Source organism: Delphinapterus leucas, chromosome 1, assembly GCF_059928025.1.
Source record: "Delphinapterus leucas isolate spDelLeu-1000000601 "Yukka" chromosome 1, BTC_Dleu_Yukka2, whole genome shotgun sequence".
Taxonomy (NCBI): domain Eukaryota; kingdom Metazoa; phylum Chordata; class Mammalia; order Artiodactyla; family Monodontidae; genus Delphinapterus; species Delphinapterus leucas.
This window is the reverse complement of record NC_143129.1, coordinates 84,773,090-84,785,234: the sequence shown is the minus strand read 5'-3', so window position 1 is coordinate 84,785,234 and position 12,145 is coordinate 84,773,090. Positions and strand designations below refer to the sequence as shown.

At 40.1% G+C, this 12,145-nt stretch overlaps 1 protein-coding gene across 4 annotated transcripts in view; it reads left to right on the top strand.

The window, feature by feature from the left end:
- Positions 1–12,145, top strand: part of PDE4DIP (phosphodiesterase 4D interacting protein) — a 230,620-nt gene that overhangs the window by 42,639 nt on the left and 175,836 nt on the right. For all 4 annotated transcript variants that reach the window (XM_089916999.1, XM_089916997.1, XM_089917001.1 and 1 more), the window contains exon 2: positions 10,485–10,540. In XM_089916999.1, the coding sequence (XP_089773125.1) occupies positions 10,485–10,540 (56 nt within the window). The remainder of the gene's footprint in view (positions 1–10,484; positions 10,541–12,145) is intronic.

Sequence of the window (12,145 nt, the reverse complement as noted above, 5' to 3'; positions counted from 1 at the left end):
CTAGGGAAGAGGTAACCTGCACCTGGTGTCTACTTATCCTGGCCAAGGTAGAAGAGTGTAAAGAAGCAATAACTGCTGATATGTAGAAAGCATTGACTGACAAAGAAAATTGAGTCATTTCTAGCACTTCATACAATTTGAGAATATATTTTCCACTTCATAATGTGGAGCATTATTATTCATAATGTGGAATAACGTCATGTCATATTATAATACTTTACTTAATCATTACCCTATAGTGAGTCCTTTAGGTTTCCAGTTTTTAACTATTATAAGTAATTCTTGATAAACTCTAGGTGCATAAAGCATCTTCTTCCATGGGATTATTTTTGAATGATAGATGTTCAGAAGTAGAATAACTGTGTCAAACACTTCTAGTTCTTGAAAATACATTGCAAATTGCTCAGGGTTTAGACTCATATAACTCATATTAAAATGAAGGATATTTCATTCCATTTAAATATCTTTTTCAAGACCTGAGTCCCTATATTGCAGAAGGGGAAGTGGAGGCACACTGACATAAAATGGCATATCCTAGGATAATCCCAGGTGAATCAGTAGCAACGTTCTCAACTTTTAGCCTCTCCAGGGTAAAATGCTTCACTATTGCTATTAATCTCTGTTACCATCCTAAAGTGTTTCCTGAAATGATAAACAGAAAATTTCAATATAAGAAAGTAAAAGTGGATATAAATTACTTCAAATTTCTGCAAACATATTAGGATGTCTATTGCAAGGAGAGAAAAAAATAGATGCTGCATTTGGTTATGGGATTATGGATAATACCCCTTATATGCTGCTTTAAAGCTAAGTCAGTATATGTTTTTATAGCAGAAAGAAACTTACATTTATTCTGCCAAGTGACAACATGTAAAGTTTGGAACTGAGTTGGTCTTAGAAAAGATTCTTCTGTGCATTATTTATAGATTTCCAGATTATTGGTGCCTTGGGGGGCAGAGTTATTGCCAGAAGACCTAGGGAGCTGGTGTCTCTTTACCCATCCTGAGCTAAAATTATTATGCGTGGGCCTTGATATACCAGTTGTTCCCGCCTACACACCTAGCGTTGCCTTTGCTAGGATAACTTTGTTTATTCTTTAGAGGTTAGTTTCAGCATTATCTCCTTTTGGAATTATTTTTGGAACCTACTTCTGGATGTTCTCTATAGCCAGAGCACACTCTGCCTTCTCTGTTACTGCATGTGGCTAGTTAGTTTACTTGGTATTTTACATACTCTATAAGTTTATTGGAAGAAGGCACTGTCTTTTGTCTCTAAATCTTCAGTATCTTACAATATTTCTAGCACATAGCAGATCCTCAGTTAAGAACTTTCTAGAGAACATTCCAAGCAAGGCTCATGTGAATACCTGTTTGGTAGGTGTATCTTTACGATGGAATGGATACAGCAGGTTATCAAATCTTGATGCCATTATACATTCAAATGGTATTTATTCGTTGTTTAAGAAATATACATCAAATTCCTGTTACGATCTAGACTTCTTAAATGCTGGGTAGCTGACAGTGAATGATATAAAAACCCTGCCTTCAGGGTGCTGACATTCTAGACAGGTCACAATGCACAAGTATATATTACTGCTGTAACTTGACCTCACAGTTCCTTAACTCTAAATCACTTCAGCACACCATGAACACAGCCATCCTTTGTAGCTCATCCTCACACCAAGTTCTCTATCCTTAAGATCCTTAACACTGAAATTATATTCCCTGACCACAAGGTCAATTCCTCCATCTCTTCATTCTTTCTGAATATTCAGTTTACCTTATCACTTACTCCTTCATATCTTCCAGGCCATCTGCTCCTCATTCATCTCCCTACTGACCCGAGACCTCAGGGTCAGCTTTTCGAATCATTTTCAGCACTGCTTTAGAATCTCTTAATGCTTTAACAGTCCCCCACCCTTGGTAACCCTCAGTTAATTTTATTATCCTCTGGGATTCTATAAGTTTTGTTCCAGTACATTGTAAAACCACACTGAGAAGGAAGACTCTAGATTCATTCTTTCTAATATTGGGCAGGTTAATGGGCAGCTTTTCTCCTCCTCCCCTGACTCTTCCTCTTCCCCTAAAAGTACAATCCTCAAAACCTCTCATTTCAATAATAGGAATAAAATCAAGATGCTAAATTGCATGTTCAGTGTTATTTCTATTTTGTGGAATTCACACAGGCATATAAACTGAAGAACAGCTAAAAAGAAATACATGAAAGTCTTTCTCAATGTTGCCTTTAAGTGGTAACATTTTTTATTTTTCCTGTACACATTTCTCCTTTCCAAAATTTCTGGAAAGAACACATAATTCTTTAAAAATCATTAAAATCAGGTACTATAAAGGAAGGAAAAAGTAAAAGATTATGCAAATAAAAGATCAGGTGAAAACAGAAAAAAAATCATCTATCTCTTGATGTTTGGTCAGGGTCTCTGAGATAGACTGAGCCACAGCCTCGGCATTCCCCAGTGCCTTGTGAATAGTGGTTGTTAATGAAAACTGCATTGCCGGGACCAAGAGTAAAAAGCACAAGCTAAGTTTCAGAAGTAGGTGGAGAGACCATATACCATCCCTGAGTGATGTGGCTGAATTCAGAGAAGATTATTTTCACATCTCTTTTGAAAGCGTGATGTCAGTGTCTTGGCTGATGCAGGGGACAGGGAAGAGAATTTATTAGATATTTGCATGTCTAATAACCTCATAAGGCAAAGTGAGGAAAATAATTATTTGAACTGCCTTTTATCTGTTTAAGAGGTTTCTCTGAACCTTGAGGAATAGCAGCATGAAAAATGTTAGTTCCTTTTAGGATAAAGACAGTGCAGGAGGAAAATAAGTCAAAAAACTCAAGTTGTTGCAGATGCACAGTGATGCACAGTGATGCTTGTAGCTCCCGGTAGCTATTGAGGACTTAGCACTACAGAAAACTGCCTCCCAGAGTTCCATCTGGCCACGGCCACACTCAGTGAATAGATCCTGTTGAGTGAAGGGTGTAATTGCAGCCTGTACTGGAGAAAAGTGGATGGTACTGTACCCATGCCAAGTCAGCTCACACTTAGTCAGCATGCAGAGGGAGACTCACAAGTAATGCTTTCTCTGTTCTGAGGGGCTTTGCCAGTTAAGCATTCTAGCTTGCAGAGGTTATAATGATAGGTCTTGAGATGAGAAAAAAAATTATAATCTCGCTGTATTTATTATACAACAGTCTTGTGCTCTGCATCTGTGACTTCTACCCTATTTGCATTTGAATGTATGTTTTTGCAATTCTGTTGCCAAATGGGGGATATTGGCAATATTTGGAGCAGAGAAGATATACTCAGTGTCTCTCTTGGCAAGAGAAAAAAAGATCTGAGAAGTCTCAGAGCTTGTTCACTAATGGCCTTCCCAATTTTGATTGTGTCTATTTCCATCGCCTCTCCTGGCTGTCAGCTTTTCCCTTTGTCTTTTAGGGACAATGCCAAGTGTTATTACAGAAAGGATTCAGGGGAGGCATGAATATTTGGAGGAATGTGGGTAGAGATAGGGAAGTATAAAATAGTGGATGACTCACTTTTCAGGGTAGAACCTATGTAAAAAGTCATACTTGCCACTTCCTTTTTAGGATTTTAATTCATTTGTCACATGGCGTCTGTTATACCAGTACTCAAATACTCCATTGTGAGCTCTATATGTATTGGGGATGAGTTGGTGTCCCAAGAAACAAATTTGTGTCAGGATTTGAGTCTAAATTGCATCTCCTCCCCACAGCAGCACTGCCCACACTTCCCTTCACCTCACTTTCTCAGGGGTCATTTCCCTGGAGTCCAGGCAGGTACAAAGGAGGCTCCTGGCAAAAGTGTGGGTAGAAATAGGGCATATTGGACGAGTAAAAGTTTGGAGTCAGCCAGATACAGCTTTCAAGTTCAGGCTTACCACCAACTAGCTGGATAATCTTGGGCAAATTACTTCATCATTCTAGGCCTCTTGTTTCCTCATCTGTAAAATAGGGGTAACAGTACCTACTGAATTTTGTGAGAATTGAATGACATAATGCCCGGAAAGTATCAGTCAGTCAATAAATGGTGGTGGGTGGCAATGGTTGTCCACAGTATAATGATAACGGTCGTTTAATTCAAGATTAGTGCTGAGGAAAATTCCAGTGTAAAAAAACACGTTGAACTGTAAAGTTACGCACAGGCAGTCTGAAGACTATTACCTGTAGATGTCTTTGTTTCTAAGTTGGCACTACTTGTGAAACCCTACCATTCAAAAATCCTCAGAGCTGGAGCATCACGTATTAAAGAAAGTAGGCCACAGTTCTCCTTGTCCTTCTGGCCCGTTTATATCTGCAAGGGTTGATTGTGGATATAAATTTAAAACATGAAAAAGAGATGCTTGAACATTAGAAAGATTTCTTTTATTTGAATCAGAATCTAGAAATTCATGTCAAACGAGCTTTAAAAATATGGAATTAGAACAGGGTGTGTGTTTGGGCCCCAGTAAACAGCAAACTTGGGCAATCTTCCTGTCGTACTGCATATCCCCCACTATCTGAGACGGCCACACTGAGACCAATCCCTTACATATTTTATCTTTTATCAAGGGCCTTGAAAGAAGACCAGTGTAAATAGATCAGAATATGTTCCTTAACTTTTTAAAGAAGAATTAACCTTTTAGTATAAAAATAGTAAGAAATTTTTAAAAAGGAAGATATTCACTTGTATTTTCTACCATCGTAACCCCCCAGCCTTTTTACTCCTCTGGATTCGCTGCTACTCTGTATAGCCTGTATCTGTACACATTTTTACTCTGGTATAAATCTTAGTCCTAATCCTTTCTTGCTGACGTTATTTTAAATCACCTTTAGGGATTCTAAGTAGTTAGATGAAGCTGTAGTGTTTGAGGAGGGAAGTGTAGATGAAGAACTGGTTTTCCCTTTGACTCCCCCTAATACTCCTGCCTCAGGGTTAGAGTTTGGGGGAGGAAGGCTTGAGGAGGGGAAAGGTAAAAAGGAAGTTGGAAGGGGTCCTGAGGAGCAGTTAATACTTACTCAGGTTGGGGGGAGCAAAATAAAGCCCTGAACACACCCTTTCTTTTCCTGTTTGGGGGCCTTTGTCATGTTTCTTTATGTATTCATACCTATCCTCCAAGGCCTGAATTCAGTGTTCTCTGTTTTCTGTAGATTTCCTAGACCCCCCACTTCTCATCGGGACAAAATAATTGCTGCCTAATTTACGTTCTGAGATTTCTGTTTTCAATCTCATCCTTCTACTCATTATCTCTTTGAATCCTGTCCACTTCCCCCAGTAGACAACTCTGAGCACCTTGATTTCAGGGCACTTCTTTTTCACCTTTATGTTTTTGGAGCTTGTCATACAAGCAACTTCTCAATAAATGTTTATGAAATGGAACGAAAAACTCTAAAAATAGCATCCAAGGCCCAGTTTTTTGCTCTAAGTGCTGGTATGGCAGATTGCTTTTCCTCCTCCTGAACTTTTGTTCATAATGAGAAAGGCATATAAGAAGGAGTTTGAGAGACAGAAAGTGCCTCTGGGAGATGGCATTTGTTCCTCAGCCTCACCGTGAAGGAAGGGTGGTGGCGCTCGATAAAGTGGGGGGTGGGGGTCAGACGATGTGGTGCCCCGACGGCCTGAGTGTATGTGATTGCCTTCGGGAGGCAGCCTGAAAAAGCAACCGCCACTTTGGGGGTTTGGACACTCTTACGGGAAGAAGTAGCCCTAGGTTAGTCATCTTAATAGGCTGACCAAGGAAAGGAAATTAATGGGGCCTCGACAGACAACAGCTCCTTAGATATAGTTTGGGGTGGTTTTGGTCTGCGATACTAGTATCTCGTAGTGTTCAAAGAATTGTTGCAGACCTGCTTTGTAATGTTGAAGTTGTATGATTGCCATCTTGCCCTTGTTCATGAATAATATGGTCCATTAACACGATCCATTACTTTTCTCAGTCCACAAATTAAACAGACCAAAATACAAGGCAATAACACTAAATACGCAGTTTGCAAAGGATGGTCAATGGCTGCCTTATAGAAAATATCCCTCTGCAGACTCCATCTTGGTGTTACCCTTTGGTAAGGAAGGACCCAAGTTTTGACTCCTCCTCCCATTGTTATGAGAGACCAGACTAGTGGGACCAGTGAGCTGCTCACATCTTGGAAAGGAGCCATATGAATGGCCATTTTCAAGAAAAGCAAAATTGAGTGCTTGGCTAGTCCTAATGTAACTGAAACTACCATACTTAGAAAACTACTGGAAGAAATCACCAGAGCACAGTTTGACAGCATCAGAGTATCAGAATGTAGCAGACAGCTCTGAGAGGAGCAGTTATTTTCTGATCATCCTCAACCTAGTCACCCTGGAAAACTGTAGGAAAAGCTAGTACTGTGGGATATTGAATGTTGATGTATTGTTTGGGTCCAGTATCTTCAGAGCTCCTTATCAGCAAGTCAGGAAAATGTGGGTAATACACCAGGCAGAAATTAAGTGGGTGAACAGCTGGTAGGTGGGTTGTACTTGGAAACTGTTTGGTTCTTCAAATTAAGCAGGAGAGTGTCTCAGCAAAAATTAGTAAGTATGGGGAATTCCCTGGCGGTTCAGTGGTTAAGACCCCGAGCTTCTACTACAGGGGGTGCAGGTTCAATCCCTGATTGGGGAGCTAAGATCCCGCGTGCCATGCAGTGCGGCCAAAAAAAAAAATTAGTAAGTATGATTTTAGTGGAATTGGTATCAGTATTGACACATTGGTGAGGTAGCGAGCAAAAAGATAAGGCTCACTGAGGGAGAGTTTAGTTCGTTTATACAAGAAAAGCATGTAAGGTAAAACATGCAGGTAACATGTATTGATAAGATAGAAGTATCTTTGGGGAAAGATTATATATGTACATCTATGCAGGAGAGCTGTAAGTGCCCTGGTGAACCACATGCTAGCTGAGCATCAGTCATTCATTGACTGATGTTTCTTTAAAAAAAAAAAAACAACTAGAAACACTTGAATCTGAGAAACTAGGACAAGGGTATACAATTTTTTCTGGGCTTGGGTAATAGAGAAAAATTTACCAACATATGTTACCGCTGTGTGTGTGTGTGTGTGTGTGTGTGTGTGTGTCTGTGTCTGTGTCTGTGTGGCCAGGCTTGGAGTCTGTCTCTAGCATACCCCAATTCTCTTTGCATTTTGGTTTATCAGACATTGTCACAAATTGCAATCCCCTAGACATATACCCTGTGTTTCTTCACCATGTGCCCCTTCTCTGGGGAAGCATCAAATTCCTTACCAACCTTTCAGAAGCAGCTGAGTGAGCCCCACTCTCTGGCAATATGAGAGGGAACTTGAGCTGTTAACAGAGTTAAAGTGATTTTTTAAAAATCTCCTGAGACTACAGAAAGCCCATTAACTCAGTATTCATCCGAAGTGACCTGTCTACCCTTCTGGTATTGCTTCATAGGCAGGCAGCCAGCTCAGGGTGAGTGTGGGGTTGGGGAGAAGGTGAAGTATCTTGTGGCATATGCATTGCCTTGTTGTAACTTGCTCCTGGTCTAGAATATGGACTCTTCGGAGCAAGGAGAATTGAATGAGATCATGTCTGGAAAGTTCCCCCATCCTTGGAAAGTATTAAAATGGGTTTTAATACTGTTAGCAACTAGGAGAATAGAATTGTGTAATTACTGCAAGGAACCTTAGAAATTCATGCATGTCTTTTACACATATTTAAGGAAGCGGAAGCCCAGAGGTAAAAGTGACTTAGTAGCTTAGCATCGCAAATTAATGAATTGTGTACTGAAGCCAATAGGTAACCCAAGACAGTGTCTTAAAGCAGAAATGAAAATTTTGTCTGCATTTGATCTATACCAGGGTGACAGCCTCAGAGACCTATAAGGAGCCAGGCTAGTATCATAAATGAGCGCACGAGCTGGGATTACAAGAAGAGGGAGTGACGGGAACTGTGGCAAACTGGAGAACATGTCTCTTCTGTTTAAAGGCAGCAGGTTATCCCCCTGTGTGGGAAGGCAGGCCCAGTATTGCCAGACCCATTCATTTTGCAAGAGAAGTTAGAAATGGATCAACCTTGTATTGACCAAATCAAGCTTGTTGGATAGGCTGAATTTGGCCTGAGGAATGGCTTTGCTCCTGACAGCAGATACACAGTTACCCAGGTCTGTGGGCTGAGCACAAAGGAATCCATCAAATGCATGAATAGCAGCAGCTAATTATAAGTTTTTTCCGCACAAATTTTTCAAGACATTGTTCTAGCTGATGGTTTCAAAATCCTTGCCCTACTTTTTCTCAACAGAGGGAAATCCATAAGTAGTACATTCATCTCTTTCCTTCTTCACTCTCAGGGAAAGTTTTTAATGAGAAGTGGAGAAGGGGAAGAGACAGAGGGCCTGGGAGAACCCCAAGCTGGTGATCTGCTTTTGAATAATAAAGAATCACCAGGTGGTGGGTATAGTCCAGCGTGCCCTGTCTGGTACTTTCATGTCCATCTGGAACTTAACAAAGTGAAGATTTATGCCAAGATCCAGCCCTGAGGCAGAGAAGAAAGAACACCAACAGTTTCTGAATAAATGCCAGGCTCTCTTCTGCCTCTCTGTGAATGTCTTCTGGCTTTTAAAAAGAGAAGCCCTCTAAATCTCTGGCAATATAATTATTTTTAGAACAACTAACTGGGAGTACCCAAGGGTTTAAGGAATAAGCTAAATGTTGAAAGCATCTCTCTGTAGGATTATTGCAATCACCTCCCTGTTTCTGCCTTCCCCACCCAGACAGTCTGTTGTCAAAACATTAGCCAGACCTTTCAAAACGTTCGTCACTCCGTTCACCTCTTTTTTTGACTCACAAGACTCCAGTGACTAAATTTCTGTCAATGTCCCAAAGGCTTTATACAATCTGCCCTCTGCCCAACTTTCCTATTATTTCCTTCACCTCACCTCCTGCTACTCAGTCTGCCCAGCCACACTGGCCTCCTTGTTGTTCCAGAAATGCTCTGGCATGCTCCCTCCTAAGAGCCTTCGCATTTGATGTCCCCTGCTTAGAAGACTCTGCCCAAATACTCATATTATTGCTTCTCAGAGAAACTTTGCCTCCTGAAAATTGCAATCCCCTTCTCCTCCCCATAGCTCCAGGATTCCCTACCTCTATTCCCTACATTAATTTTTTTTTTTTTTTAAGGTTAAGGATACGGTCTTTATTCTCAAAGCCTCTGCAGGTTTTTTTTGTTTTTTTTTTTTGTGGTACGCGGGCCCCTCACTGTTGTGGCCCCTCCCGCTGCAGAGCACAGGCTCCGGACGTGCAGGCCCAGCGGCCATGGCTCACGGGCCCAGCCGCTCCACGGCATGTGGGATCTTCCCGGACCGGGGCACGAACCCACGTCCCCTGCATCGGCAGGCGGACTCCCAACCACTGCGCCACCAGGGAAGCCCCCTACATTAATTTTTTATAGTATCTGTCCCCAATTGCTACTGTACATTTTGCTTTTTTGTTTCCTTTTACTATAATATTAGTTCCATGAATGCAGGCATTTTGGTCTGTTTTGTTCACTGCTACATTTGTGGAGCTTAAAACTGTTGCCTAAAAACATAGTAGGTGCTTAACAAGTATTTGTTAATACATTTTGAGACTTTTTTCCCCTTCTGTGCTAGGAATGGTGGCCTTCACTGTGCTGGACAGATACACCTCTGGCTACTGCATCATGGTGTTTTTAACATTTCTATTAATGGACTTTGTCTGTTTTCCAAGTTTTCTAGGTCAATTCTACTTCTTAAACACATGTAGTGTTTTTTTTTTTTTTTTTTTTTTTGCTTCTCTCCATTTCTCCTATCCTATCCCTTAGTTAAAACTATCACAACTTCTTGCTTTCCCCAACTACTTTTGTTCCCTCTACACAGTGTCACTCAACAGCCAGAATGATCTAAAGTCTAAATCTGGTCACTTACCATTCATTCCCTCATTTAAAATCCTTCAGTGGTTTCCCATTGACCTGCACAAAAAACTCATATCCTTACTCCATCCCTCAGGGCCCTGCATGGTCTGGTTGCAAGATTGGCTTTCTCTGTTCCTCTAACAGGCCAAGTTCCTCCCTGACTCAGGGTCCTTGCTGTTCCCTCATGATGGAACACTCTTCTTTTCCCATTTTTCATCTGGCTGACATTCTCTTCCTCTCAGTTTAAATGCTCTTTTCTCTGAGTTCCTCTGAGTCTCTCTACTAGTTAAATTACTCTGCATATTCTTTCATAGCACTTGCTACAATAGTAATTCAGTGCTTGTGGAACTGTTTGTCCAATGGCTGTCTCTACAAATACCTATTGAGGATAGAAACCCTTCCTGTGGGGTTTGTCTTTGTCTTTCCAGCGCTTAACACTGTCCCTGATACATAGTACTAGCTTAATGATTGTGGAGAAATAAATAAAAATAGATGTCTTGCCACCCAGGGACTGGACACTGTGTGGGGTGGTATCTCATTAATTAACGATGTGTTTCTCTCCACAGAGATTATTTTGCAGAAGATGATGGGGAGATGGTACCTAGAACAAGTCATGCAGCAGGTAAGGAGGTTGTGGGACTTGCTTTGCTAAATTCTTGGTCTCCTGCTGATCATAATTCCCTTAAATTATAGACCCTTTAATTTCACCGTGGCATGTAGTATATAATTCCCCACCTTCCCAGAACAGTGCAGTAAATCATAACTGAAATACTTATGTGAACTCTTCATACTTTTTAAAAATTAATTAATTTATTTTTCGCTGCATTGGGTCTTCATTGCTACGCGCAGGTTTTCTCTAGTTGCGTCAGGCGGGGGCTACTCTTTGTTGTGGTGCACGGGCTTCTCATTGCTGTGGCTTCTCTTGTGGAGCACGGGCTCTAGGCGGATGAGCTTCAGTAGTTGTGGCTTGCGGGCTTAGTTGCTCCGTGGCATGTGGGATCTTCCCAAACCCGTGTCCCCTGCATTGGCAGGCAGATTCTTAACCACTGCACCACCAGGGAAGTCCCAACTCTTCATACTTTTTTTTTTTTATTTTATTTAATCAGCTCTTCATACTTTTAACAGTTCTGTAATTGCAAGTTAAAGTCACTTGTAAAATGATTAAGATAGATTCTTCCACTGAAATGAAATCTCTAATATACCATTAAAATGAGTATAATAACAGTGTCAACCTCATAAATGAGATTAGAAAAGCTCTTAGTCCAGAGCTTGTCAAGGAATAAACACCCAGTAAATATTATTATTATTATTAATGTATTCATAATAATATATCATTTCTGCACTAACATTAGCTAGGGGTCTACCTAAATTACAAAACCAAAGTGAAAATAACTCTCTTTTGGGAGCTATTTTTCACAAAACCTTTTAGTCACTTGGTGTTTTACTTACTTTGCTAAGTGAGTTGCCTTTTCACACCAGCCTTGAAGCACAGATTGTTCACATGCACAATGTAGAAAAAAGTTTTTGATTTGAATGTGTTAAGGACTTTGGAGTCACTTAAAATTAGCCTTTGTAATTGTGTATGTGAAATCTATAAATTCTACGGGCCTACCATACTCATTTTGAGCATTAAGAGTCTCCATTTTGAGGTAAAAATTGAAGGACTAGGGCAAAATAGAAGGGGAATGAAGAAAATGCCTATTATAAAAAAGATATTAGGTTGGCCACTTTCACTGATTATTTCATTTAATCCATATGAAAGCTCTGTGAGGTAAGCATTATTATACCCATCTTTACAGAGGCAGTGATGCTCAGCAAAATTAAGAGATTTGCCTAAATTCCCACAATTAGCAAGTGGTCAGGATTCATATCCAATTTTTTTTTCTTTAACATTTTTGTTGTGTCCATATCCAATCTTCAAAGGCTCTTACCTTTCTACCATATCCTATGAATCTAACTGTAATGTATGGTTGTTTTATCAAATTTTCTTCCATTTAATTGCCTATTTAATTTCACCTAAATGTGGAAAAAATCATTTTTTTCTAACTTATTTTAATTAAAACATTTGCATTTACTTAGAAATATCAAGTTAGCAACAAAACCATTCCTATTACTACTATTATTATTTATTAATTTGCAATCACAGTGTGGTATACAATTAACAGAACAACAATTATTTTGAACAAGCTGAATCAAAGACAATTGAAAATGGGAAAAATCCCAACTC